At 39.9% G+C, this 27675-nt stretch overlaps 1 protein-coding gene across 1 annotated transcript in view; it reads left to right on the top strand.

The window, feature by feature from the left end:
• Positions 1 to 20846, top strand: part of Fat3 (FAT atypical cadherin 3) — a 610786-nt gene extending 589940 nt beyond the window's left edge. The window contains exons 23-28 of the mRNA XM_076843882.2: positions 11108 to 11261; positions 13132 to 13787; positions 16589 to 16702; positions 18806 to 18865; positions 19568 to 19603; positions 20224 to 20846. Of these exons, the coding sequence (XP_076699997.2) occupies positions 11108 to 11261; positions 13132 to 13787; positions 16589 to 16702; positions 18806 to 18865; positions 19568 to 19603; positions 20224 to 20846 (1643 nt within the window). The remainder of the gene's footprint in view (positions 1 to 11107; positions 11262 to 13131; positions 13788 to 16588; positions 16703 to 18805; positions 18866 to 19567; positions 19604 to 20223) is intronic.
• Positions 20847 to 27675: the final 6829 nt, after the last annotated feature.

The raw sequence follows: 27675 nt of genomic DNA, 5'->3' as shown, positions 1-27675 counted from the left end.
TTTCTGCCGTCTCAATTTAAGAAATCTATTTGCTGTTTTTACTGTCTCAGCAGTATATGTAAATAAAGGGTTGTTATGGTGCCATAATTCCCGAATGATGGGCAGTAACTATACTTCAGTGGTTCTATAAACCAGCCCATTATGACAAGTCATGGCCAGTTTTTCACCAGGCAAAACAATTCTGCTAGTGTGAGCCATCTACGATATATAAAAGGAGCATATAATTAAATTGGGTTGAAACAGAACACCACTCCATGTCAAATCCTGGGTACACAGCCACAAATTGTAACATACTTTTAACGATGGCAGGACGTTGTTTTTGCTGGCAGAGCTATGGGCTTCCACAATGGGTTATCTTATAATAATCATCACTGAGTGAAGGGAAAAGACCATGGAATCTCACTCTTCAATGTGCATTTTATTTTTTTATTGCCATGAAATCCTTTAGTTAAGTATTCAGGGCAGGTATGTTAATTAAATGACTAAGACCCATATAAGAAACAAAAATTTTCTCTATTTTTTAATCCCTTTTGGTTTAATCGAATTTTAGCATGAAGGACCCACCTGCCATATACTTTTCACATGGCCTTGAGAACTTTCCATCCCATCCCTAATGGCCCAGCCTTGCTTAGAACACACTCCCCCCTCCTCCCGCTGCTCTTAACTTCATTCTATTATTGGTATTGGGGTTGGGACTCTATATAGGTTCTCTTTCTTACAAAATGATACAGCCTTTTATCAGTTCAATTCTCCCTTTTGTACTTAGGGACTATGTTTTTACAAAACAAAGATAGTTTCTTTCCTTACCTCCATCTACACAACTCCCTTCTCTCCCTTCTCTTACTATCTCTGTTTAGTAGAGGGGGCCCCATAGGAGCAGCCTGTCCACCAAAGCTATTCCCAAGCCTAGTTCAGTGGTACTTAGTTCAGCAGCCCCTGAGAGTATGGTCTCCCATTACTTCCCTGAGGACCAAAAGCACAGGATTCCTCTTCTAATGTGTGAGAAATTACTTACCTACTTCCTGATTATAGGAATGAATGAGGTCTTGGCCTCTAAGAAAAGAGGATAAAGAATTGATTTTCTTGGTCTCATATCAGAGGAATTTTTGCTAGGTTCCTGTATCCTACCTGCAAATTCCCTAGTGCCAAATAGAGGAGGGTAAAAAAAGAAAAGAAAAGAAAGAACCAAAAATTTGGTCTTTACCTATATGTATGAAACTGTGTAGTTAATTATAAGGATACTTAAAATAAAAGGAAAATCTTCTTAGCTATAATAGCTTAGTTTAAAAAAGAAGAATAAGACTTGAGATTTTAATGAAAAAGTATTCGTGCCCTCAAGAATTCTCTCTAGCTGCCAAGAAGATCTGATCACAGAGACAGACAGTCTTGGGTCCCCAGATCAAAGGCTGGGATGCATGCAGCATTCAAAGAGGAAATCTGGGCTAGGGAAAGTAGGATGAAGTGCTTAAAAGGTGACTCCTTGCACATGACAGCACTAAGGACAAAATTTATTTATTTGAATATCTTTCTGTTCTTGGAACCTGTGCCATGTGTTCCTCTAAAATTTCAGGACACATGTTTCAGCATGGTCTTCCCCTTGACCACTGAAGAACACTGAAGCATTGGCCATTGCCTCTCCCGGTAAGAGACTCCATTCTCAAGCTGTGGCCATCCTAGCATATTGTTGCAGAACATTTAGAACCTTTAAGGCAGGCAACCCACAGCAAAAAGCATTTTTTTGCAGGAAAGTAGGGTGTTCCAACCACCCCCAAACCCAATCAAACCTTTGGCATGAATTAGGGCAAGGAAGCCACATCTTCTAGTTTGGAATGACATGGTCAGCGGTTTTTACCAATGTTATGACATTGGCTGCCCCAGAAGGAAGCCATAAGAACCCCAGGGGAGTCAGATCCCAGAATGCTGACTTGTAATAAGAGGGTAAATATGACTCTGTAAATCAACCACAGAGGGAAGGCTTTCTCTCTTGGTAATGCCTTAAGATTATATGTATTTCATAAACATGAACTGGAAATAGCAACCACCCTGAAGAAGAAATGATTAGGGCCTATTCTAACCCTTACATTTCCAGACCCAGTAAGCAGGGGGAAAAAAAAAAACAGTAAGCGCCCACAATCTGAATAAGGAGTGCCCAATCCTCTGTGTCTTATTGTACTGAGCTCAAGCCTACTAACAGAAAATATAATTGAGGCTAAGCTATCATTTGGAAAAGCAATGCAGTAAGTCAGGCAGTCATTAGTCCAGAAATAGACACTCAGACAGTTTTGCATGAGACTAGAAGTCTAAGGCCTGAAATGAAAAGTTGGGTACATTTTTAGTAGTAAGACTTACTATTTGTTAGACCTTTGCTGTGTGTTTGACACTGTGATAAGGGATTGCCTTTTTAAAGAGTTTATTCTCTGGGATATTTAATTCTCACAACAATACTATGGAGATGGTCTGTTTTTCCCTCCTACTGACCCACTCCCTAAGAAGAAATGGGCCTGAGAAGCTACTAACTAGCCTAGCATCACAAAAGTGATGAAGCCGGATTTGACCCAGATTGTGGGAACTCGCCAGTCTAGACTCTTGCCCCTTGATACTCAAAGTGTGTTCCAAAGGCCAGCATCATCATCACTGGGAATGTTAGAAAAGCAGTATCTCAGATCCTACCCCAAACCCACTCAATCAATCTGTATTGTATTAAGCTCCCTACATGATATACTTACTGATTTTTCTATTTCCAAACTACCCTGGGGAAAATTCTAGTTCTTTTTTTTTCTCATATTATAGACATGCAGGAACAACTCTAAGATACATTAGATCATCTGAAGACCTTGTTAAGATGAGACAGTGTTATTTTTTTAAGTTTCTTGATTATTAATGAAAAAGGAAAACCTATTTACTGGCTCCATCAATTGCCATCCATATCAGAGGTACTTTCTGTTAGGTGGCATTGTATTTGCAAATTATTGAGCTTACTGCCAAGAAAAGTTTGGAGGTAAGGTGCCCAACATACAGAATCTGAATCCACAAGGGAAGAATTTTGACATTTTTATTTTAAACAAGTCTTCAGGATGGTTCTATGCACATCCAAGTTTCAAAACTACTGACATTCACAAATCTCAATGACTCTGTGCTTGCAGGAATGCCCCTTGGTGAGTTCAGGAGAGGTAAACAGACATAGGATACAGGGAAATTGAAAGTCAAATAAACAGTCTATATTTTTAAAAAAACTTTTTGATGAAAAATGGAGCATTGTTCCCTTGTTAAGAATTTTGGGTTACCCTGAGCTCCTCTCAAAGATAAAAATAATAGTGTCTGTCTATTCTCTCTAAGCAGTCGTGAGTATTCTGGCTATCAGGTTGCATGAAATGGATTCCCAAGTGTTGCAGATGCTCAGATGTTTTGGGCAACCAAGTCCTCATGCCACTTTGGGCCAGGGTTTGTTGAGTATTTTGTGTCCTTAACTTGTAAGGAATCACTGGTATAGATAGATTGGATCTATCAATCTTCAATTGAGTATCTGCATTATGCTGAGCTCTGTGTTGAATTCTGGGCCTCACTGCTCTCTCCATGATCAATAAATGCCACTTGTGCGGCCTCCCTCTCCTCACAGATGGTTTAGGGAAGTTGAACAGGGTTCTCATATCTGTGTCACCTACTGGCCCACTGAATAGAAACACAGGTAGAAAGAAGCCAGACTCGCTGTGAATATACTGCAGGCATAATTTGGGTGAGTTTTGCAGCTTTGGAATTTTTTTTTCTTTTTCTGGGTAACTTCTAAATATTGGATTAATCTTTTGTCATTGTTGTTGTTTTGTACTTTGGGAAATTCTCACAATAATAGAATTAATAATTATAGCTACTATAGAAAAAACTCAAAATCCTAAAGTAGGTTATGTGCACACATAAAAGAACATACTAGAAGGTGAGAATTTATTGTGTACCTAATGTTGTGAGTACACTAAAAGTTTGTAGAGCTTCAAAGAAAATATTAAAGGTTTGGCTCAATATACAATGTATGAAAGGTGAGCCAGCTCTCCTAGGGAAAGTTATAGTTCTCCTCTTCAAAGTTTTTTTTTTTATTTTACAAGGTCTAAAGGCATTGGATGTAGCCTGCTTGGTTAAAGAGAAAAGTCACAGTGACTAAAAGTTGAAATGGCAAGGTAGTGATGGAGGCCGTGGCTGGCTGGCTGCTGAGCTTGTCCCCACTTGTGATTAGTGTCTCATAGGATAATTCATCCACCTGGTTTCTCACATGAATTAAGATTTGCATAGATCAGAGGTCTGAATATCTCCCAGTATTGAGCCCAACAGCCACAGTAAAAATCTCCCATAGCATGCAGTTGTTTGGTTTATGAGCAACACAGAGATGAAGTTGATTTCAGAGTCCATAGTGATCAGAACAATAAAGTGCCTAATGTCTATGTGCTGCATTGTGGTTTATGAATCCAGAAATCTTTTTGTTCCCTACGAAGTGTTGGTGAGTAGCGCTTGTCAGAAAAAAGTAAGGAGGTTTCTGAAGGTCAGGCACTGCACTCCTGATCATATTCAGCTGGTGGGCAACAGCCAGAACTTAAACTTGCACTCAGGGCCCCACCACACATCACAGACACCTCCTCAAGTCCTGTAAGTTCTTGGAGTTTCTGAATAAAACCCTTAAGTTAGCAAGCATGGAGGTTGATACTGACTGAGATCCCATGTGCTCATTGCACATTTATTGTCATTACTTTTACCTTTGTGCAGCAGGCAGATATTATATCCCTTATCAAGGCTGCCACGTCGGGATCAGACTGATGCTCACTTACACCACCAAGTGGGGCAGAGGGTAGAATCCATTACCTGGATGAATCAGGTCAGAAACAACTGCTAAGTCAAAGGAGTAAAATATAAATTACCTTGATTTTTTTTTTTCTTTTTTGCCTGCCCAGCCCAAATTCCCTCCATAATTGCTTATTCCATTTCTATTTTTGCATGTAATAGTTTTTGCAATGTTCATCTTTGAGCAAGGAAAGGAGAAGGCATTTTAAGTTTGTCTGGGTGCAGATTTCAAAACCATCTGCATCTGCTATAACTAGAAGGATTGTAAACAGGAACACAGCTTTGAGACAGTGCTTAAAAATACACTTCTTATTTTGCCAAGATTTGAAATAAAAGAAACTATGGCTTTTTTTGTATATGTATCTCAATGCTGGTAAAACCGTTTCCTTTCTAAATTTGGGAACCGAGTATTAAATATATTTGCCATTCATTAGCATAGACAATGGTGAGGAAAAACATCTTATTTAAGCTTCCATTTCCTCACCTGTAAAATAATTATGATAATAGTATCTATGGCATAGAATTGTTGTAAGAATGAAATGATATATAATGCATAGACAGTTCTTAGAATTTTTCTAACACATAACAATCTATTGTTCTTATTAATGATTTTCTTGTTTAATATTCTCCTGCTAAACAGAAAGAAAATCTACTCTTTTTAATAAGATTTTGAAATTATCCAATGAGTTAATTTTTTCTTTTATGTTTATCAAAGTGTCAAATACTATTTGCAATCAAATAATGCCTGGATAAATCTTGGGACTCTTTTCCCTTTATTTGTGTGTGATACTAACTTATGGTAATGCTTGGAAAGTGTAGAAACTTTATTATGCTACTCAATTTATTATTTAATGATTATTTTGCTCCCAGAAGGAGAGTCTAATGTTGTGCACCTTATAGCTTATCTGCTTCCTGGAGAGCAATGGGAAATAACTACAAGTCTGTCCCTCTTATTCCCAGCACATAGGAGCTCTGGCTCACTGACAAGTGATAGTGTTAAAACCGATTTAGGGAAAGATTAGAGAATCAGTAATATGGATTTGAGTTTGACTCAATCACTTAGGACATTCTTGGACAATCACTGGCCTCTCTAGCACTCCCATGGAGTTGGGATGGTACTGGGGTCTCTTCTTTTTCTTGTCCTACTATCATGATCCACCTAGAATGACTGGAAGTAATTTTAAACAATAAAGCATTAGATTCACTTAGTGTCATTATGGCAAACATTGTTATCATAAAATTATTAAAAATAGGGCCCAAGATATGATAATTAAAAAATAACCAAAGCTTTGTGAAAACAATTTGATTTTGATAAACAGGCCTTTCATAGAGGCTAAACAATAGATATCATTCTTCTTTAATTAAAAAAAACCCAACAATATAAGTACTTTTTTAAAAAAGTCAAATTGCTTTCCCCTTCACAGTGTTAACATAAAAATTTCTCCAAATTTAAAGTTCTAAAAGATTTCTTCCAAAGTGCCTCTGCTCCTTTACCCCATGGGTTTCAGATTGCAAGAGCAGATCATAGACAGTTTACCTCTTTCTGATAACAGAGAAATTTGCAAAGGAAATATAATGAAGTACAGGGGTTAGAAATACAGTTCAGGACAATAGTGACAGGTTAGGACTCTGAAGCCAGACTGCCTGAGTTCACCAGCCCCATGATCCCGAATCAGCAATCGGCTTCTCCAAGCCTCTGTTTACTGATGAGAATCTGTAAAAAGCTGTAAATGGCTTCTAAATGATGTTTTCTTGACTTTGCAATCCCAGTGTCTATCATAGTACCTATTTCGGGGGTATGCTAATAAACCAGCTCTTTAAAAGTAAAGCCCCATATTTGTAGCATTTGCTGATTTCTTTGGTGTAAATGCTCACACCATGGGGCTGGGGTTGTGGCTCAGTGGTAGAGCATTCACCTAACACATGCGAGGCTCTGGGTTCTATCCACGGCACCACATATAAATAAATAAAATAAAAGTAAATACATAAATAAATAAATACTCACACCATGTCTGATGGTAGGCTACCAGTGGTTTAACAACTGGCATGCCAGTTTCCCCGGTATCTAACAGTCATATCTCAGGACCTCTGAACTGGCTCCAGCAAAACGCTGCTGATTACTTAAGCACTCATGTGGAGGTGAATCAGTCAAGCTGGCTGCTGTATCAAATAGTATTAGATGTCCCACAAAAAGATCATGAAAATAACAAAATACACAAAGAAATGTGCACGAGTGAAATAGCACACTAGAAGTGATATCCCATTTTAACATTCCCAATTTCCAAGGCACAGAGATATCAGATTGTCTCTCTGCCTTTGGATAAGGATGCATCCCATGACTCATAGTAGTGTCTAGTTTCCTTGATAGTGATTTAAATATTCCTTATTTCTAGACAACCTCTTCTTAGCCCCTTTCTTCTCCCAGCTTCCCTCTATCAGGAGATAGAGTTTTATTTAAGAAATTGTCAGAGGTTTGCCAAATAGGAGCTGGATGATTTATCCAAGTTGCTTTAGCCCCTTCCTGGCTTTCCTCCCCCCTCATTCATTGATATGCATTCCTGTGCTGTGCCAGTCTCACCCTATCCTTCAGTCTAAGAAAGAATATAAGCATCCTCACAGGTCATTCTGTCTCTAAATGACATGCCATCCTGATCAAGAATTAGCCAGTTGACACAAAGAAGCATTCTTCCCAATCTCAAGGGCTTTCAGAAATTCCCAATTCCATTAAGGAGAGCAACTTCCCAAATTGGAAAAAATAACCCTAAGTCAGCATAGTTTGAATCAAGTGTACCTTAGACTACTGCCTCCTTACCCACAGGCTTCAGGCCAGCCTTCTTTGAAATCCATGAGAGTACACGGTGTCTCAGTCTATAGATTTTCAACTGTCTTATATCTATAGCAATCAATTCACAAAATCCCAACATTAGTCCTTAACCACATTGTTAGCCCAAGAGCCCAGCACATAAGAGTGAGGATGGCTCTTGACAGTATTTGCAAAAGATCTTAGGAAAAAAGAAAGCCTCATTGGCTACTTAAAAATAGTGGTGATAGCTGCCACAACCCAACTATCATGATAGTAATTTTTTATTTTTAATTTCAATCCCCCAGTGACCTAACATCTCACTATGACCCACCTTTTCATATTTTTATTACTGTATTATAATTGCACAGAGTAGTGGAGTTCATTGTGACACATTCATATACAAACTCATACATGCCCACAACATCACTTGCTCCCATACATTCTTCAGTACTTCCCTTTTCACTACCCTCTTCCAGTTTCCTGTTCCCTTTCCCTGATCTGTGGAAGATCAGAAGAGTAGAGAACAGGGGACATATGTATTTCATTTTGGTGCATTATAATTTGACATAGAAATAGAATTCACTGTGATATATTCATACATGCATAAAACATAATTTGGTTGATTTTATTCCCCCATTCTTGTCTTTCTCATCCTTCCTCCCTCTCCCTTGATCTCCTACCTCTACTTTACTGATCTCTCTTCCAATTTTGTGAGATCTGCTTTTTAAAAATTACTTTTTCCTCTCTAGTTTCCACATAATGAGGGAAAGCATTTGTCCCTTGACTTTCTGAGTCTGATTTATCTCACTTAGAATGATATTCTCCAGTTCCATCCATTTACTAGGAAATACCATAATTCCATTCTTTTTTATAGATGAGTAGAACTCCATTGTATATATATGCACCACATTATCTTTATCCATTTCATCTGTGGATGATTACCTGGGGTGGCTCCCTAACCAGCTGTTATAAACATTGGAATGCAAATTTCACCATAGTATGATGATTTAAGTTTTTGATTCTGTCATCTCTTAGCATCTCCACACTGGGGACCAAGTTTTAAGCACCATTGAGGACACACTTAAATTATATCCAAACCACAGCAAGCATAAAATAAGAATTATCCAAAAAGTTTGTTTAAGAAGCTGGTAGAACTTATCTGGATTCCTACCCACCCCCTCTGCATACCCATGCAACCATTTGCCCAAATTCCTTGCAAAACTACTGAAAGGCAGGGTCTTAGAACTAGAGATTATCTGGCACTGTGCTTCACAGAAAGGTTTAAATAAGCATGATGTTCATTGGATGCAAAGCACCACAACCACCCCTCCTCCTCCACCAGCTAATCCTTCCAGTATGAGACTCCAGACCTTTGTCCTCCCCCTGTGCAGGTGATAAAAGGAATTAATTCTAGAGAAATCAGCCAACCCAAAGATTCTGAATCAGTTTCACAGTTTATGAGCCCCTCTCATGTGTTCATAACCTCCTACCAGATTTCTAGTTCTTAGTGACCCACTCTTCAACATAAGCCTATAAGTGAAGATTAACCAACAAGTAAGGAAATCCTCTAACTCAAATATATATGGAGAGAAAGATTAACTTTAAGAAATCCCCTTGCTTTACTTAGAGGATGGCAAGGCCAAATCTTATAAGGCAGGCTGGCAGGCTAGAAATGCATGTAGGAGTTGATTTTGCAGTCTTGAATTCCAAAATCACACAGCAGCCAATGGGCTGGAAACTCAGGAAAGATTCTTCTATGTTGCAGTCTGAGGCAGAATTCCTTCTTCTTAAGGGCTCAAACTGAATGGACAATATCCACCTACATCATGCTTTATTTAAAGGTAATGGATTGTAAATGTTAGCACACACACAGATACCTTCATAGAAACATCTAGACTAGTGTTTAACCAAAGAACTGGGCACCAGTAACCTAGCCAAGTTGACACATAAAGAATAAAAACAAAAAGTTGTGCATGAACATTAAAACAATCAAAGTTCACTACATGACTTAGTGTAAACAGCATTTATAGTTGTAGTACTATCAATACTGATTATTGATACAACCAAGGTTATCATATATTGGGGTGTAGAGCTATCAAAAGATGTCTCCATGAGGTGGGGCCAAAGGCTTTAAATAAAAGTCACAGTGGAAAGCCAATAGAAAATCCCTATGACTGAAATAACCACAAAATTTTAAAATTCCACAGAAGGAAATATTGGAAATAAAAAGGAATGCCCAAGTTACTTTGAGGTTATTTAAATGCTTCATTACACAAAACAAAACATGTAAAATTATCTGACTCTTCATTATGCAAATGTATAACTTTAACAACAATAACAAGAAGGATAAAAGTGAATCTTGGGGTACCCCATTTTCTTATTGATGCATTATAGTTATACATACTGATGGCATTTTTGTTACATATTTCATAATACAAAATATAACAATATAATTTGCTCAATAACACTCCCCAGCACTCACCCCGTATCTTCTACCCCTTGGTCCCTTTTCTCTATTGATATCCCTTTGATTTTCATGAGATCTTTTCCTCTTTTTTCCTATTTCCTCTCTAGCTTCCACATATGAAAGAAAACATAGGACCTTTGGGGTTCTTTTTAAGAAGGGAAAAAAGAATACCCTTACTAATTATTCATCCCTTCCTACTCTGAGAAATAGATAATTCTGTTTCCTTTTACATAATGCTACCTCATTTGATATTTAATAATCTCTGTGTTAGGGATATTACTAACTATTTCTGCATGATGGGTTCATGAATAGAGAAAGAAAAAACAGTACAAAAATCAGGACCTAAATAGGGAAGCTAGGTGAAGACTGGAATTCTTCCATTACCCCCTGAATATGTCAGTCTGAGGCTCAACTGATTTGACAAATATCCTCATTTTACCTTTCCTTCCCCCAACTTCCCTTTAGGGGGTGCTTTCAGTTCTTGGCTAAAGAGAAAAGGCACAGGGATAGGAGAGGGGCTCAATAAAGTAGATAGCATGGAACCCATACAACACTACTCCCATCTGGAATTGTCCTGATGTTGGTGATATACTAGTAGCAGTATGGTGGAGAAAGCATCCCCTGTCCGTGTGCTCGCATGCATGCGTGCACACACAAACGCACGCGCGCACACGCACACACACACACACACACACACTCCCTTGTGCCCCATCTTGGTCTCTGCTGTAGGTATCTGTTCTTTGTGCACCTTTTACAGTTTTCTCCAACATCCATGCATGTGGTTAATTAGGTGAATTTTTGTGTACCACTAGGGAATTCAAATTGGAACTTGGCATTTTTGTGGCTAGATGTATTCCAAACAACTAATTTGCTAATCATCTTTGGAATTTGGCCCCTGCTTAAGATACTGTTCAACAGAGAACTGGGAGAACATGTTACATATTACAGTTTAGTCCCAAAGCCTCCTAAGCATCACCAGTGGCACACCTGGCTCATGAAGCACTCTGTTTTCTCAGGCTACCAGTGTACCTGTCTCTCACAGTTCACGGGGAGAAACTGTGAATCAGAGATCACAGCCTGCTTCCCAAACCCCTGCCGTAATGGAGGATCCTGTGACCCAATAGGAAACACTTTCATCTGCAGTTGTAAAACTGGACTCACTGGAGTCACGTAAGTGGGATTATGTAAAAGTCTCTTGCCATGCTGCTGCTTATTACTAAGAAAACAAACCAGTAAGCACTTCACCAGGATAAAATGTTTACCACTGATAGGTAGGGCAGGCAGAGGGTTAATGTCTTGATGCATAAAGAGCGCTTTCAAGTAATTAAAAGGTTAGTAGGGATTATCTCTGAGTAGTGTGGTAATGGGTAATTTACATTTTTTTTACTTTATACTTCTCTATTTTTTCAAAAATTTTTGTAACTGGTATGTACTTTATAATTAGGGAAAAGTGTAAAGAAAGCCATTGATGCCACCTAATATATCTAGTATAATTTTGAGTCAGATATACTATTCCTTTCTCTAATCCATTAATAAGACTCTATTGCCAAGGTTTTATGATCATTCTAAGAAACTAAACCTTACATTTCTTTTGCAAACCTTTTTTTCCCTCCAAGAAATGAATGAAATTAAAGTACCAAATGGAAAGGGAATGTTTTTTGATCATTTCGTGTGTGTGTGTGTGTGTGTGTGTGTGTGTGTATATATATATATATATATATATATAAAATCTCAAGCAAGTGATACTCTAATTACAGATCAGTCTTATGTATTCATTAGAGCAAATCTCCTGAGACTTTTCCAGGAAATACTTAGCTGACTTTGAATTGCTGGATGTAATTTAAAGCAATAAAGCTGCATTTATTTTTAAATACTTTGTGATTCTAACTAATTTCCGGCTGACCTGGCCTCAATATGTTCAAATTGGGGATGTTTGGCTACATTTTAAAAGGTGGATTACCAAAAATATAGGTTATTGGGCCTTTTAAATGAACATATTAGAATAATTGCTAAAACAGAGAAAAGGAGGAAAGAAGGTCTATGTTTTCAGAGTGTTGAAGTAAGAAATGTAAGACTTAAATGTGTCTGATAATTCTACTCAAAGCCAATCATGGATTGCTTTAAAGGGAATAAAATTGATTTAGTTATTTTTCATTAGAATGCTTCAGTAATTTCTTCCTGGTAATCTACCCTAATATTGGCCTTTAACATAAGCATAGAATCTGGAAGTTAGCCATTCACCCACTACCTACGCCTACAATCCCCAGCTTCCCAGAGGGACCAAACATGACTGTAACCATTAAAGGAAAAGATCAGAACCCAAAATATTTTCCTCACCAGAAACTCTATAATGGGTATTTAGACTCACAATTCTTCATTCTACAATCTCAAAAGCTTGGAGAACTAAAATGGCAAACTAATTTGATGGCAAAACCTGTTAAAAACTACGCTGAGGCTCTTTCTAGTATTTATTTCTCTAATTCAGCGCAAATATCCATGTTTCTGTGCAGAAACATTGATATATTTGATTATGAGGTCCTATGCCAGCATCAGTTACTATGGAGCCCAGGAGTATTTTACATAATGTGAGAGAGATGTGCTGTATATCCTTTCTAAACCTAGGTGGTTTAAAATTCTTATATGCACCTGGTTGGGAGAATTTGGAGCCCAGTACCTTTCCATAGCATCTGTTGGTTCTTTTTGTACTGCTCCTCTCCTGGCACCCTCTTCCCTGCTATACCCCAGTAGGGGACAAAGACTTGAGAGGAATACTTTTACACAAGAGGATGACTTAGGGATGGGAGGCTGTGGGCACAGAAATGCCTGAATGAACTACCCACACACACACACATACCCTTTGTGTCACATTCTTCACCTATACCTTTGAGGTGCTTTCTTGTCTTTTAATGATGTCCTCCCCCCCACCCACTCCACACACACACCTTTTGTTTTGTTTTGTTTTGTTTGAGCTCTGGTACACAAGGCTGTGTCTACTGGTTCTGATGTTGGGGAGGGGCTTCTGTGTGTTTTGTTGCTGAAGGTGTGAGGAGGACATCAATGAGTGTGAGCGGGAGGAGTGTGAGAATGGCGGCTCCTGTGTCAACATGTTCGGCTCCTTCCTCTGCAACTGCACACCGGGCTTCGTGGGCCAGTACTGCGGGCTCCGTCCGGTGGTGGTACCCAACATCCAGGCCGGCCACTCCTACGTGGGCAAGGAAGAGCTCATCGGCATTGCAGTCGTCCTCTTTGTCATCTTCACCCTGGTCATCCTCTTCATCGTCTTCCGCAAAAAGGTCTTCCGCAAGAACTACTCCCGCAACAACATCACGCTGGTGCAGGACCCTGCCACGGCTGCCCTGCTCAACAAGAGCAATGGCATCCCGTTCCGGAACCTGCGTGGCAGTGGGGATGGCCGCAACGTCTACCAGGAGGTGGGGCCCCCGCAGGTGCCCGTGCGTCCCATGGCCTACACCCCCTGCTTCCAGAGCGACTCCAGGAGCAACCTAGATAAGATCGTGGACGGACTGGGTGGAGAGCACCAGGAGATGACCACGTTTCACCCAGAGTCTCCCCGCATCCTGACAGCCCGGCGGGGTGTGGTCGTGTGCAGTGTGGCCCCCAACCTTCCAGCTGTGTCGCCCTGCCGCTCTGACTGCGACTCCATTAGGAAGAATGGCTGGGATGCTGGAACCGAGAGTGAGTAGGAAGTGCCAGTGGCGCATTTTGTTTTCCCCCTGTACTGGAAGTCTGTAATGCCTTGGCACCATGACAGAAATTAAGGGAAGGGAAGGAGAACTACATGACCAGAGCATTCACTGTGGCATGTCCTAATATGGAGTGTTCACACTGGTTCATTTATGATGGGGAAAATGAGTCTGAGAAAGGGTAACACCACATATCCAAGGTCACAGTAGGAGGCAGGTAGTGTTCTAATCTGGGTCTGCCAGCATCTCTACAATCCATGTTTCACAGTACAGCACCATTGACCATAGTGCAAGCTAGCCACATAAGTGATACACAGAATATGTTCTGGAAGGTTAGAAGAAGGTAGTATTTCTAGTTCTAGAGTGAACACTTGAGTAAAATAGAAGGATGAAACTAGAGGTGAATGTTTAGACTTCAACTTCACGCCACATGGTTGACTATATAGGAGGGCGAGCTTACCAAGGAGCAAGAGCAGAGAGGGTGGTCAAACCAGGCTTCCAAAAGGACCTTGGAAATGCCTACCTATGGGTAGTGGGCAGAAGTTGAGGGACAGGAAGGGAGGCACATGCTTACCAAGGAAGAAAAGAGGAGAGGGCAGCTGTGCAGAAACCAAGAGAGAGGGTCAGTAAGGTCAGCAGTATGAAGTACTAAGCTACCATCTAGGAGATAGATACAGGATTAAAATACACATGCTGAACTAAACTGGGTACAGTGGTGCATGCCTGTAATCCCATCACCTCAGAAGGCTGAGGCAGAAGGATTGCAAGTTCAAAGCCAGCCTCAAGGCCCTAAGCAATTTAGTGAGACCCTGTATCAAAATTTAAAATAAATAAATAAATAAATAAAAGGGGAGGGGGATGCGACTCAGTGGTTAAGCACCATTGGGTTCAATCAACCCCTGGTAACAAAAACAAAGAAACAATGATATGCTGAACATGGAACTGTTAAAGTAGAAGCCAGAAGGCAAGGATTAAGGACAAAGAGATTTGGTGGGAACACTATGGTAAAGCACCACTACTGGGTGCTGAGTCATCTCCTTAGATGGTCACAGTTAAATGCTGTTATACCAGGAAGGCACGATTACTAGCTTATCCTTTCATGGAGGAAAAAAACTAGCTTGAGCAAGTGACATGATTTGCCTAAAATCATGTAACTAGCAAAGTGAGGAGTCTGTACTTCAAGTTCCTCACTCCGCTGATGCTCTTTGGAGCTTCATCAGCAAGGATGGAGAGGAAAATAAGAGGAAAGAATGGATGCCTTGATGAGAAATGGGGGCCAAGAACGAGATCTTTCTGCTCTAGCGCTGCCCCAGCATGCCATCTGCTGATTCTGTCTTTCTGTAGACATGCTTATTATTTTAAGTAGTTGCCTTTAGATTTTTAATCATAAATATGTTCCCTCTCAAATTATCTGTAGAGTTAAGCTTTACCAGAGTATTGCCAGTCCACTAGCAAAAAGTCATTTTTTCCCTTTTTTTTTTTTTTTTGCAATGACAAAGGGGGTTTTGAATAAATGGAGGAGCAGAGGAGTTTTATGCATGGCACTTCATTCACCAGTGTGGATCATTTGTCATTTTATTTCTTGTGGTTCAGGGCTAAGCTTGTGTATACCTTGTGCTTTACTGAGGCACATCTTCGTATTTTGTGGTGTGGCTGTTGGGGGTTGAATTTCTCCCTGGTGTCTCTCTCTACTTACATGAGTTGTTTATCCAACTCATCATTTTGCTGTGGTTTCAATATCTGACAGCAGATGCAGAGCCACCCTGCCTGCTCCTGACATCACCCTTTATGGACAAAACAGTGATTTCTGTGACCACGAAGAACAACTGTTCCTTAATCACAAGTCTGAGTCTCTTTGTACCCTGTGTTGCGTGATGATTTGCAGCTTTTCCTGGTGATCATTTTCCACCCCCGCTTCGTGAAGTGACAGCTTTATTTCCAGAATCCACCTCAGGCCAAAACTCACATTTCCCCCCAAAGTATTGTTGGGTTTTATTGAATACATTTCCTTCTTTGTTAAGCAAGGCAGAGTTAGCTAGTGAGACAATCTCTGGGCAACCAATTCATTTTGAACTTGACAACCTCAAGATATGGGCTGTTTTTATTGCTTCCTTTAGTCTATCAAATAAGAAAGTAGTCCTGGTGTTGTGTGTGTGTGTGTGGGGGGGGCGCCAGGCTATCTTTGTACAGTAAAGAGGGAGGAAGTATGTGGCTAATGCACATCCATACTGCTGACTGCCCTCCTGCAGTCAGTGCAGAACATTGTTATTCCCAAAAATGATACCACGCTGCCCTCTAGAAGGCAGAACTTAAAACTCCACTTGCTCCCCAGAGACGGAAGCCAGGATAAATGTAATTGCATTCCTGCCTATAAAATATTTATACCCCTATTTTAAAAGTAATCTCATTTAACCTGGTGTTGACACCACCTTGGTTCATGTAAATGATGTAAATTCAGTCTGAATGGCAAAGAGCAATGTAGCCACTTCATTCTCGTTTCACTCTTCATGAAGTCGCTTCACTTTGAGGAGGGAACAGCTACTTTCAGCTGTCAGCTATTTGGAAGCTCATTTACCACGGGTTAAAGGTTTCAAATCCATAATGTAAATCACTTGATTGACAGACCTTGGCCCCCTATGGCACAATCAATTTTCTATTGTGCAGCTAAGTTATTTTCTCCAAGCAAATGAAAGAGCCCCGAGAAGTGAACTAGGTTGAGGTAGGAGGGCCATACTGAAAATATGCACAAGGTAACCAATGTCATTTTTGCTTTCTCTTTGGCTGTCTGTGAAGACAAAGGGGTTGATGACCCAGGAGAAGTGACCTGCTTTGCAGGCAGTAATAAAGGCAGCAACTCTGAAGTTCAATCTCTCAGCTCCTTTCAGTCAGATTCTGGTGACGACAATGGTAAGGAGTCTTCAGATTTGTTCCGGAGGGTGGGTTCTGCTTCCTTTGCTCTGAAAGACAGTGGTTGAGGGGAGGTTGATGTGACCGACTTTGTTTCTTGATGTGTTCTTGGGTTTTGAGTGTGTTCACCAGCTTTTCTGATTAACTTCATTGTTGAGTGTCATTGCCAAAGGTGGCTCTATTGAGCTGCAGCTCAGAGCAGACCCAGGAATCTGCATCAGGGATTGACAGTGTTCCCCTGGACCTCCAGTAAGGAGTCCTCCCAGACGTGGTTCCAGATAGATCTACTTCATGCTAAGGACGCCTTTTAGCAAATAGGCTGATTTCTTTCTTTTTTTTTTTTTATTTTACGTTAAAATTAAAATCTTAACTTTTCACTGTACATCCAACCTCCCCATCATGAGAAATTCGACCAGAGATAAGACTACATTCCTATAGAACCAGTCACGTCTTCATTCAGTTGAATCCTCCTTATAATAATTTGGGGTCCTGGGCTTTTGAAGACTTACTTTAAAATTATGGAGCAGCTCCTTGGAAATATGCACAACCACCCAGACCCAGAATGCTGTGTGCAGGTGCTTAGGGTCCACAGACTGCTGTGGTGGCTCCAAAGCTGCCACCATGACCTCTTGTGAACCTGTATGGAGAGGGTGTGAATGCTGCACTGGGTTTTCTGAGCTGAGGAACCAACTCCAAAAGATGGGTTGTTCTTTATAGGGCACAAGAGGAAGTCGAAACTGTCATAAAGTAGTGAATGTTTACCATATGGTGACAAGCTGAGAATAATTTCAAATAGTCATCCACAGCAACAGGTAGACTTACCTTGGTTTATACCTTAGGTCATTTTCCCCACAATACAAAAATTGGATACATTAAGTTATGTTATCATTCACCCCATGAACTCTTGCTGGGTTTTTTTCTGTATGCTGAGTCATTTTATGTGCATTTTATAACAGAAGTACAAACTGAAAATGGCACAGTCCTTGCCTCTAAGGTGAATGCAGAAGCAGGTGAGCTCCAAGATCAGAGAAGCAATCATGAAAATATAATAGTCTCCTTTTACCACCCTACCCCCAATCTCTTTCACCTCCTTGCTCAGGACCTGGCCATCCTGAGAAGTACCTAAGCCTCAGTCTATCTGTAAACTGGGATAACAAGCCCCTATGATAGTAGATTTCTCCTGACCCTTCTCAGATCAAGGGCACAGACTTTTGACTTTTGTTTGCCTCTGTGCATCCTGCATTTCTCATCCCCAGTCAGAAGACTTAACTGTAACTAGTTTGCATTTTACATCAACTCCAAGAATATACAGTTTCCAAACTCCAGGCAGCAGCACCAGTAACAATGCCTGATGGACTGTTATCACAGGCTCTTAAGGCCGCATACTTGCCTTTTCATGTTTAGCATTCTAGACTGATCTTGATGCAGACAGGTGGTGTTAGAAACCTTCATCAAATTTTTTATGCCAAGTTAACTCTCAAGAAACTGTGGGTGTCAGCCCCTAAAGCAACCAAATAGATCACAGAGATCTCCTTCTTTAGTCTATTTGAGAGACCAGTTGCTGACTTTTGTCCAAACCTTGGCATCAGGAGCTGGGCCTTGAGTTGGTCTGGGCTATCAGTACCATCACATCATGAGTGTGAAGCCATCAGGTCTGCAAAGGTTATTGGGTTGGGAGCAGCATGATTGACCAACAACTAATTATCCCTGGAATCGTGAGGTCTTTCTCTGAGAGCCTTTGGGAGTTGCTAATGAGAAATTAGCATGAGCTTGATGAGCCACTGACTTCCTAGATTGATTTTACTAGGCCATGAGGTGTGAATTTATGACCCTGCAATCCCTGCCAATCATGCTTTTCAGGATGACTGCCCCAAGACTTGCTGCTGTTTCTCTTCCCTTCCAACAATCCCAGGACCCCCTAGATAAAAGTGTCTACTGACATATTCCCTAAGGGTCAGATTGCAGAGAGTGTGTTTGTGTGCTGCACCTGTTGTTATTGTTCTTGTGTTGTTGTTGTTAAAAGAATTTAACATGTGTTTAAAATACACTACTAACCTGAAGGTGTCCTTCCCCTCCCTCCCATCTTCTTCTTCCTGCCACAAGCATCCATAGTGACTGTCATTCAGCTTGTCAACAATGTAGTTGACACTATAGAAAATGAAGGTATTTACTTTATTTTCTTCTTTAGCATGTCTTTGTATAAAGAGCTATAATTTTAAAAATTTTGCTTCCTTGTTAATTTATATCAGGGATGATTTTAATAAACAGAGGAAGCAATACTCAGGGGATTTTAAGATTTGGGGTGCTTTTCTATGAATTAGAATAGATTTAACACTTTTGAAAAAATATCTTGTTCATAATATTTAAACATGTGGGTTACTCTTCTTATAAAATCCCTTCCAAAGACGGGTACACAATTAATTGGAATCCAAATTAATATTAAATTCATTCTTATATTCAACATGTATTTATTGAGTACCTACTGTGAGTTGGAGATATTTGTGAAATCACCATACTATGGGAATTAGTTACAATTAGTAACTTTTATTAGTAATTTAATAAAATTAGATATGACATATATGGGAATTACCTTTTTATCTTCTAAATGGGGAAATTTTTTAAAAACTAAACTTAGTCATAGCCCATCGTTCTTTTCTTTTGAAGAAAACCTTTCTTATTGGTTGATATTAACTATACAGAATAGTGAGTCTCATTGTGATATGTCTTACATGTATATACCATAATTGAGCCCATAGTTCTCTAGGATCATCTTTTTTTTTTTTCAAGTCTCTTAAAATGTTCTGCTTTATTTCCCTTGACATGACTTGAACTGTCAGATTTACTTTTCACTTTGTATTTAAACAGTGTCTGTCATGGACCAAGGACAGAACTACAACAGAGGTGACTGTGCCACAACCCCAGCATAACATTTTATTTATGCATTTTTTGCATTGCTGAATTCATTCTTACCCCCATCTCTGTCCCTCTCCCTCTATCTTTGCCGAGTTCCTCTCTTTGAATTTTGCATGTTTCAGGCGTCCTGTGTGCTCAGTTCTGGAGGTGAAAGCTCCACCAGCATTCCTCTGCAGCCTCATCCCTCTGCCTGTGCACCTCCTTGCCTTCTGTGGTCCACAGTACAGTGGATCCATCTCTCTCTGCAAGCATGCTGCCAGCCTGGCTATGCATATAGCATGTGGAGAGGAAGAGGGAGTGGGGTTGGGGTCAAGGGTCCTAGAACTATGCTCCCTCAGCAAACCCTTGCTGTCACCTCTCATGCCATGCCTGAGTGTGAGGCTCTGCTGCATCCAGGCACCATCTCTCCAATTGTCATTGCCTTGTTCTCCCTGGGTCAGAGCATGGTTGGCCCTGAGAACCCTTGTAAGAAGCATGTAGGTAATCCTGGCTTCTGAGGGTCTCCTGGATATTAAGAATTGCATGTCATATCCCATCTCTGTTTCTTTTCCAGCCCTACCCCAGCTCCACTCTGGGGGAAACTAACTGTCATGGTGTTTCTCTCACAGCCTATCACTGGGACACCTCTGACTGGATGCCAGGAGCCCGCCTGTCAGACATAGAGGAAGTGCCCAACTATGAGAACCAGGATGGAGGGTCTGCACACCAAGGCAGCACACGGGAATTAGAGAGTGATTACTACCTGGGCGGCTATGACATTGATAATGAATATCCACCCCCTCATGAAGAAGAGTTCTTGAGTCAGGACCAGCTGCCCCCACCACTTCCTGAGGACTTCCCGGACCAATATGAGGCCCTACCACCCTCCCAGCCTGTCTCACTGGCCAGCACACTGAGCCCAGACTGCAGGAGGAGGCCCCAGTTTCATCCTAGCCAGTACCTCCCCCCTCACCCATTTCCCAACGAAACGGATTTAGTGGGCCCGCCTGCCAGCTGTGAATTTAGTACTTTTGCCATGAGCATGAACCAGGGCACAGAGACCACAGGCCCAACAGACAGTGTGTCTCTGTCCTTGCACAATTCCAGAGGCACCTCATCCTCGGATGTATCAGCCAACTGTGGCTTTGAGGATTCTGAAGTAGCCATGAGTGACTACGAGAGTGTGGGGGAGCTCAGCCTCGCCGGCCTCCACATTCCCTTTGCAGAGACCCAGCACCAGACCCAAGTTTAGAGCACATGTTGCAGGTGCTTTGCTCTTTTTGTCATGGAATAGTGGAAGGATATTGGCTGGGCATGTGTCTCCACAGAGAGTGGACAAATGGTATTTTCCACGAGTAACTTCTTCAGGAGTCGTACTGTCACAAGCAAGCTTGGTTCTGATCAGGTGAAAAGGAGAGCTCAGAAATTGTTTCTGAGAAGGGATTGATAACCCTTGCAGGAGCACCTCAATTCATGGCTAAGAATGCAAGGGTGGGGGAAGAATGACCTCAAATGAAACAGGAGATCTTGTATGGTTCTGTGCAGTATTATGCCCTGGAAAGTGTGACAGCATCAGCCCTTGCAGTATTAATAACTGGCAACAATCAGGGAGGCATTGTTGCATGTAATTTTGAGCCAATGAAATGAAAATAGTAGTGATGATTGTTGGAAAAGTTAGTCTCTTAGGTGAAAGAAAAAGAGAAACAAATATTAAATGAACAAAGAAATGGGCTGAAGGCCTCTGAAATCAATTCTATTTTTTTTAATAAGCTGCCCAATTTTCAGCTATAAAATTAGGTTTGAGTAACATGATTAGTATCCTGAGTTATTTTGTTTGTTTGTGTTAAGCATCCAATGTAACATAGTTGGGTTTTATGTTCTTTGAGGAAGTTATCAATGAAGAGCAATATGAGGCTGGTTGTTTCATCTCGTGGGTTGGGGAGGTTAATACTCAAACATTAGAAAGAAGAAGGTGATTATCTAGTTTTGTGTTTACTGTTAAATATGCCTGCCAAAACTACAATTCTAACATTGCTGCAAAAATTGGCGTCTGTTTATATATTGTTCTCCAGAGTAAGAGATATTTAGAAATTTAAGTAAATTCACAAATTTGGGGTGGGGGGGGGGAGAAAATATATTTTCAAATTTTCATCCTGGATAATCACAATTCTTGATAATGCAGATAAAAGGAGAGTTATTCTAAATTGGTAGCATCGTCATTATAAATACATTTAAAAAGAAGAAGAAGGTAGATTAGTTATTGTGTATAAATTATAATAGTGTGTGTGTCTGGGCCTATGTACAAATATGTGCTTGCACTCAATAAGGCTGCTCTTGAGGAAAGCTAACATGAAGGTTTTAGGAAATGGACCATGTTGAAAATCCTGCCAGCGAGCAAGGTGTACCTTCCAATTTTTCTGATCTCTATGATGTTAGAGGAACACCAAATGCTGTATTTTACTCTGATTCAGTTAACTTTATTTTGGTACTGCCATTTATATTAACTTAAAGCAAAACTGTGCTTTTTAAAAACAGTATTTTATAATTTTCCAAAACTAACCTCAATTTGAAAAATGTGTAATGTTTCTTTACACCCTGGGGGTTTCCTCCCATCAGACAATGTGGGCTTTGGCCATGACTTTCCAAAAATGACAGGAGAATCATTCCACTGGAAACACATTAACCCAATACTCAAAAGTTCAAGTTGACAGGTTGAGTGATTTTCCTCTTTTGCTTCAATCAGATTATGGCTATGGCTACCCATGCCGTGGCCATGGTAAATAAATGCATATTTGCACTATCTTGCTTAATGAGCAAATCTGTGTGTCCACCGTTTCTGATGACATCTGGCATTGGTGTGTAAATTGTACTGTCCTGAGTCTGCATGTCGTCCACACAGATGTGTTTTTAGTTGTTTCAATTGTGTTTAATTCACTTACTTCTTTGTAGGAATCAGTGTTTCTGAACATTTTTCATTAAAAAAAAAAAATTCCTTTTCATTCCCAAACTTTCTAAGTGGATATACTTCACAGGTTTTTCAGCCTTTCTCTTCCTGTCTCTTGGTCAGAACTACTCGTGGAGGCATTAATCTACACTGTGGTCTTGAAATAAATGAATTTCACTAAGGCTGCTATGGAGAATAAAGTCTTTGGTATTGTTCTTATGTAAGAAGCACATTTGCAAGAATCACAGAGAAAATGACAAACTAATGGTCTAGAATTGAATCACTGCTACACTTTTAATAATGCAATGACATAAAAACCATCAAAGTAAAACTAACAATTCATTTCTTGCCCCCAGGAAATATTAGAAGGAGATTAATGCAGATGAGTCACTACTGCTTACACAGCACCTCTTCCAGGGGGAATGCCTGACTGACACCATAATGAAGGCATAAATAGATCCTAATGCAGTTGTGAAGTCACCAAAGAAAATTGTGCCCACCCTTGGCTGTGACCTATAATAAATGCCTATTTCTTAAGGGTATAATGCCCTGATTCTCTGCAGAATATCTTTGCAGCTAAATATATACCAGAGAAGCAAGCGTTATATTTTGATCTGTTATCTTTAAACACATGATATCTCTTCATTTTATGGAAAATTAGATTTCCCTATAAATTACACAGTGGTTTGCAGTCAGGCCAAGGTGGAACCAGATAGGATCACCACTGATTTAAAGAGCTGGAAGGGTCCTAAAGATTTGTAGTTCAAGTGTCATAAACATGTAATATAAACATACCGAGAGTGGAGAAGAGACTTGCCCAGGCTCGCACAGGAAGTTAATGAGATGAACAAGGACCAGAACCTATTCATTTAACCAATATTCTCTTTTCATTGTTCACCACTAAACTGCCTGGAGCATGGCAGCCTCTTGCTTCTGATGAACCCTCTGATTTCCTATTATTCCTTCTTTGGAATATGCAAGAAAAGAAAACTCATGGAAAATATTTCTCTGGAAGTTTCACAATCTTGTTTCCTTGAACCAACCACAGAAAGGTATTCTAAGCAGAATTCACACATTTCTCTGGAAATTCATCAAAATGCTGCTTTTGCCAAATGAATGTTTCTCAAATGGGGATGATAAGTGCAGAGGTGAACTCAGATCAGTCATCAGTTTACCTACTAGGTGCATTTTTTTTTGTTATTGTTTTTATTTGTTTATTTTTCTTCCCACCAGCACTGGCTGCTGTTTGTTTCTACTCCCTCCACCATGATGAACCACATGAAAAATATTTAAGCCAACTAGTGTCTTTTCCTTTTTTCTGACATGCATGTGCCACCTCCTGGAAGCCATGTTCCACAACCTGTTGTAGGCACTTTACTTATATTGCACACATTCTGGATAGGTTGAGAGTAGCTGGATGGTTGGCATCTGCCATGCAATAAGCAGGAGCTATGAGGCAATAAAAGATGAATAAAGTACGTGTTTAATATATTTCCTTTCCTCTACGAGTATTTTGCTGCTGAGTTCTGTTCCATGCCAGCTTTCCCTGCATCCTACTCATTCATTAAATGCCATGGTAGAAAAACTCAGTAATATAACTAGGTCAAATCCACACATCTGAGGTTCGACCTATCAGAGAATGTGTAAAGGACTGGAAAGGGAATTTACTCTGGGATTTTCCAAAAACTGTCCTTGGAAATCACTAGTGCAACCTGGGGACAAAAAAAAAAAAAAATGAAGTAGGACATGTAGCCTACTGGCCTTGTTGCTTACTTTACATCTACTACCCCCACGAATGCTGTGTCTGCATCATCAAAATCAGGGGGTCTGAGCAAAGAGATAATCAACATAAGCCAGTTAAGACCCAGAGGTCAGGTGTGTGTGAAGCAATTCAGAAAGGTCTCATTGTCATTTTGGATCATCCAGATAATTGTCTGGCCTCTTCACTTTACTACCCTGTCAGTGCACAAATACTGTTAAAGTGGTTAGGCTTTTATGTTTGACCACTTTGGGTTCAAATCATGGGAAATGGTGATTTGAAGAGGCATTTCTTTACCATCATCATTTTGTGTGATCTGTGAGAAGGTGGTTATGTGTTTTTGCTGGTTCGTGTCCCTACAATGTTCAACTGCACATTATTCTGATGAAAACCCACAATGTCTTTGAGCTTCTGGTTATATAATACTGGGGTTTAAAGTCGCCACATGTAGGTTTGGCATCAGTTAATTGTTTAGCCAGCTGGCTAAGATAGGAAAAGAATAAGATATTTCTTTCTTTATGTAATAATGAAAAGCAATAATTACAAGTATGTAATAATACACAAAGGCCATAATTAGTCTCTTCCAATGTTTAGGATGCACTAGAGAATCGTATAGTCATTTGGAGTGTGTTTGGACCCATTAGTATGTACTGTAGTACCCTTCCAGCAAGCAAATACCTGAATTGCTACTATTTAACAATTTTATGAGCCCATACTACTGCATTTCGGGAGTGACAAATGTGTTTGGAAATGGAAGCAGTTCTTTTTTAAGCACTGTATCAGAGATCGTCTTGTACATTTACCTGTTGCAAACAGGCTGGTTTGTAAAAGATGTATGTTTTGGTGTTTAAAATGTTTATAAAATTGTATATAAATGGTTTCAATTTCCCAGGCTTTTGTAGATACTATATTTGATGCCTATCAGGATGCTTTAATTTGGAGGGTCGAATATAAGTCTAAGTCATTCACGCTGTTGGTCCGCAAACTTTTGAGGTAACTATACACACACAAAGAGGATTTTAGATTTGAAAAATGAATGATGTTTTGTAATCATTTGGAATCATACTGTAACCTTTCTTTGGTTGTTTTCATTTAAATTTGTTTTCAAGAAAATGTTTTTATTGACCTTTTTCAGAAGATGAATGTGTTTTTTGCCCAGTTATCAAGTAGCTGATTTGTATGCCATTTTAGAGTCAGAATGAGGTGTATCATTTCTTCACACACATGCACACTCACCTAAACTTGCACACACATCACACACCAAACTTTATGCAAAGGGGAAAGCAACACTTGAAGTGAATCTTGCCCTTATGGAAATGGATTATTCCTGCACATATTGCTATTGGCAGTATTCAGTCTTGTGTTCGTTTTCTTAAAAAAAAAAAAAAAAAAAAAAAGAAGAAGAAGAAGAAGAAGAAGAAGAAGAAGAAGAAGAAAGAAAAGAAAAGAAAAAAAACAACAAAAAAAAATGGCAAAAAAAAGAAAAAAACAAAAAATCCAAACAGTGTACAGGTTTGTAACTGCCAAAATTTGATGGTTAAAAAAGTTTTCAAGTAAAAAGAAAAAAATGAAATTAACCATTGTGTTGACTCTTCTTCTTAAGTGTTTCCTTTTATTTGTCCTTGGTTAATCACTCACACAGCACTAAGAGGGCATATTCCCCAAGGCGGGGTGGAAGTGGTGTCAGCTCTTTGGTCCTCATCTGCCCCTCAAAGAGAAGGTCTCTGGTCAAGGGATGGTTTTGCTTTGTTTTGTTGTAATTTCATGGCATTTTTTTTTTTCTCAAAAACTTTTTAACTCCAGAAAGATTCCCCTTTGTTCTGGTGCACATATGTTGACATCTTATGTAGCTTCTTATTGGACACATACACTGTGGAGCTTTTTCCTGATAATAAGAATCGAGTTCCAACTCCACAGAAATTTCTCCTAAGTGTTGCAAATATGCCCTCTTTGTTCCACTACTCCTTGGAAATGGCTGCAGCTAGGCATTGATCGTCTTCTCCCTTGAAATCTTTACTGATTTTAAGAGCTCACCTTTGGTAGCACTCTCTGTAATACAATCCTCTAACACCTTGTCTAACCCCAGTGCAATGCAGGTAAGTGTTTAACAACACCAATTTGGGGCATGTTCCAATTTCTGTGGTGAAAATACTCTATGGTGGCTGATTCCCAAGCTAATGGGAACTGGCTCACAAGATTCCCCAGTCTTGACAGACTAACAGTAGTCTCTCACAAGCAGCAAGAGCCAACTTCTGCACACCAAAGACTCCCACCTACACCATAAACACTTTTAAGTGAAGCAACATCATCATTTTCTTGTATCCCAGATTCTCAGCACATATCCACACTAAATGGGCTTTTTTGTTTTGTTTGTTTGCTTTTGGAGTGCTGGGTATTGGGACTGAGTTACATCCCCAGCACCATCCCCTTTTTGTGAAATTTTGAAACAGGATCTCACTGAATTTTCCAAGCTGGCCTCAAAGTTGCAGTCCTCCTACCTCCGTCTCCTTAGTAGCTGGGATTACAGGCATGCACCACCATGCCTGACCCTCATTAAGTGATTTTTATTGAAAAAATGATCGATGATGTCCCCATCTAAATCCTCTTGTCCTCTGAAATTTTCCTCATTTTGATAAATTTAGCAACTTTAGTGAGAAGGATTTAAAGTGAGACAGGTATTGATAATTCCCCTGCTTTTCAATCCCACACCACAGTACATGATTATGAAGTGAGACTCAGGAAAATATATACATGAATATTTTGTATGTGGTCATTCATTGCAGAAAGAGAATTAGTATAAATATTTATGCATACTTTAGAAATGGTAGAGCAATGCCCAAATGTCAATTAAGAAATAGTAATGGTCTCTTGGGAGAAGGGGGAAGGAGAAAAATAATATCTATGTATCTGCATCCTCTGCTGGTTCTTCAGAATGAAAGGGCTGACTCCTACCTTGGAAATAGTTCTCTAGGGAAATTTATTTGTTTATTTATTTATTTAGTTAGTTAGTTAGTTAATTATTCTGCTCCTTGCTCAGAGTCCCCAAGATCTCTCCCAGCTCTGATGATTCACTAGGAGTCGTCTCAGGACTCAGCATATAATCACCCTCAGAACTATGTTATTACAATGAAAGTATTCCAAAAAAATCAAAAAAGAAAAGGCACATGGGATGAAGTCCAGAGGAAACCAGAAATAAGGTTCCAAGGGTCCTCTGCCAGTGGAGTCACATGGGTTCCACTTAATTCCTTTCACTCCCATCAACAAGTTGTGACAACATGCATGAAATATTGACAAGCAAGGTCATTGATTAGAGATTTAGAGTTTTTATTATGGCATGATTAAGCTGGCTGCCTCTGCCTGGGATGTTCCAAAACTCCA

This window comes from Callospermophilus lateralis, chromosome 2 (assembly GCF_048772815.1).
Source record: "Callospermophilus lateralis isolate mCalLat2 chromosome 2, mCalLat2.hap1, whole genome shotgun sequence".
NCBI lineage: Eukaryota > Metazoa > Chordata > Mammalia > Rodentia > Sciuridae > Callospermophilus > Callospermophilus lateralis.
The sequence above is the reverse complement of the archived record's forward strand: the minus strand, read 5'-3'. Positions and strand labels throughout refer to the sequence as shown.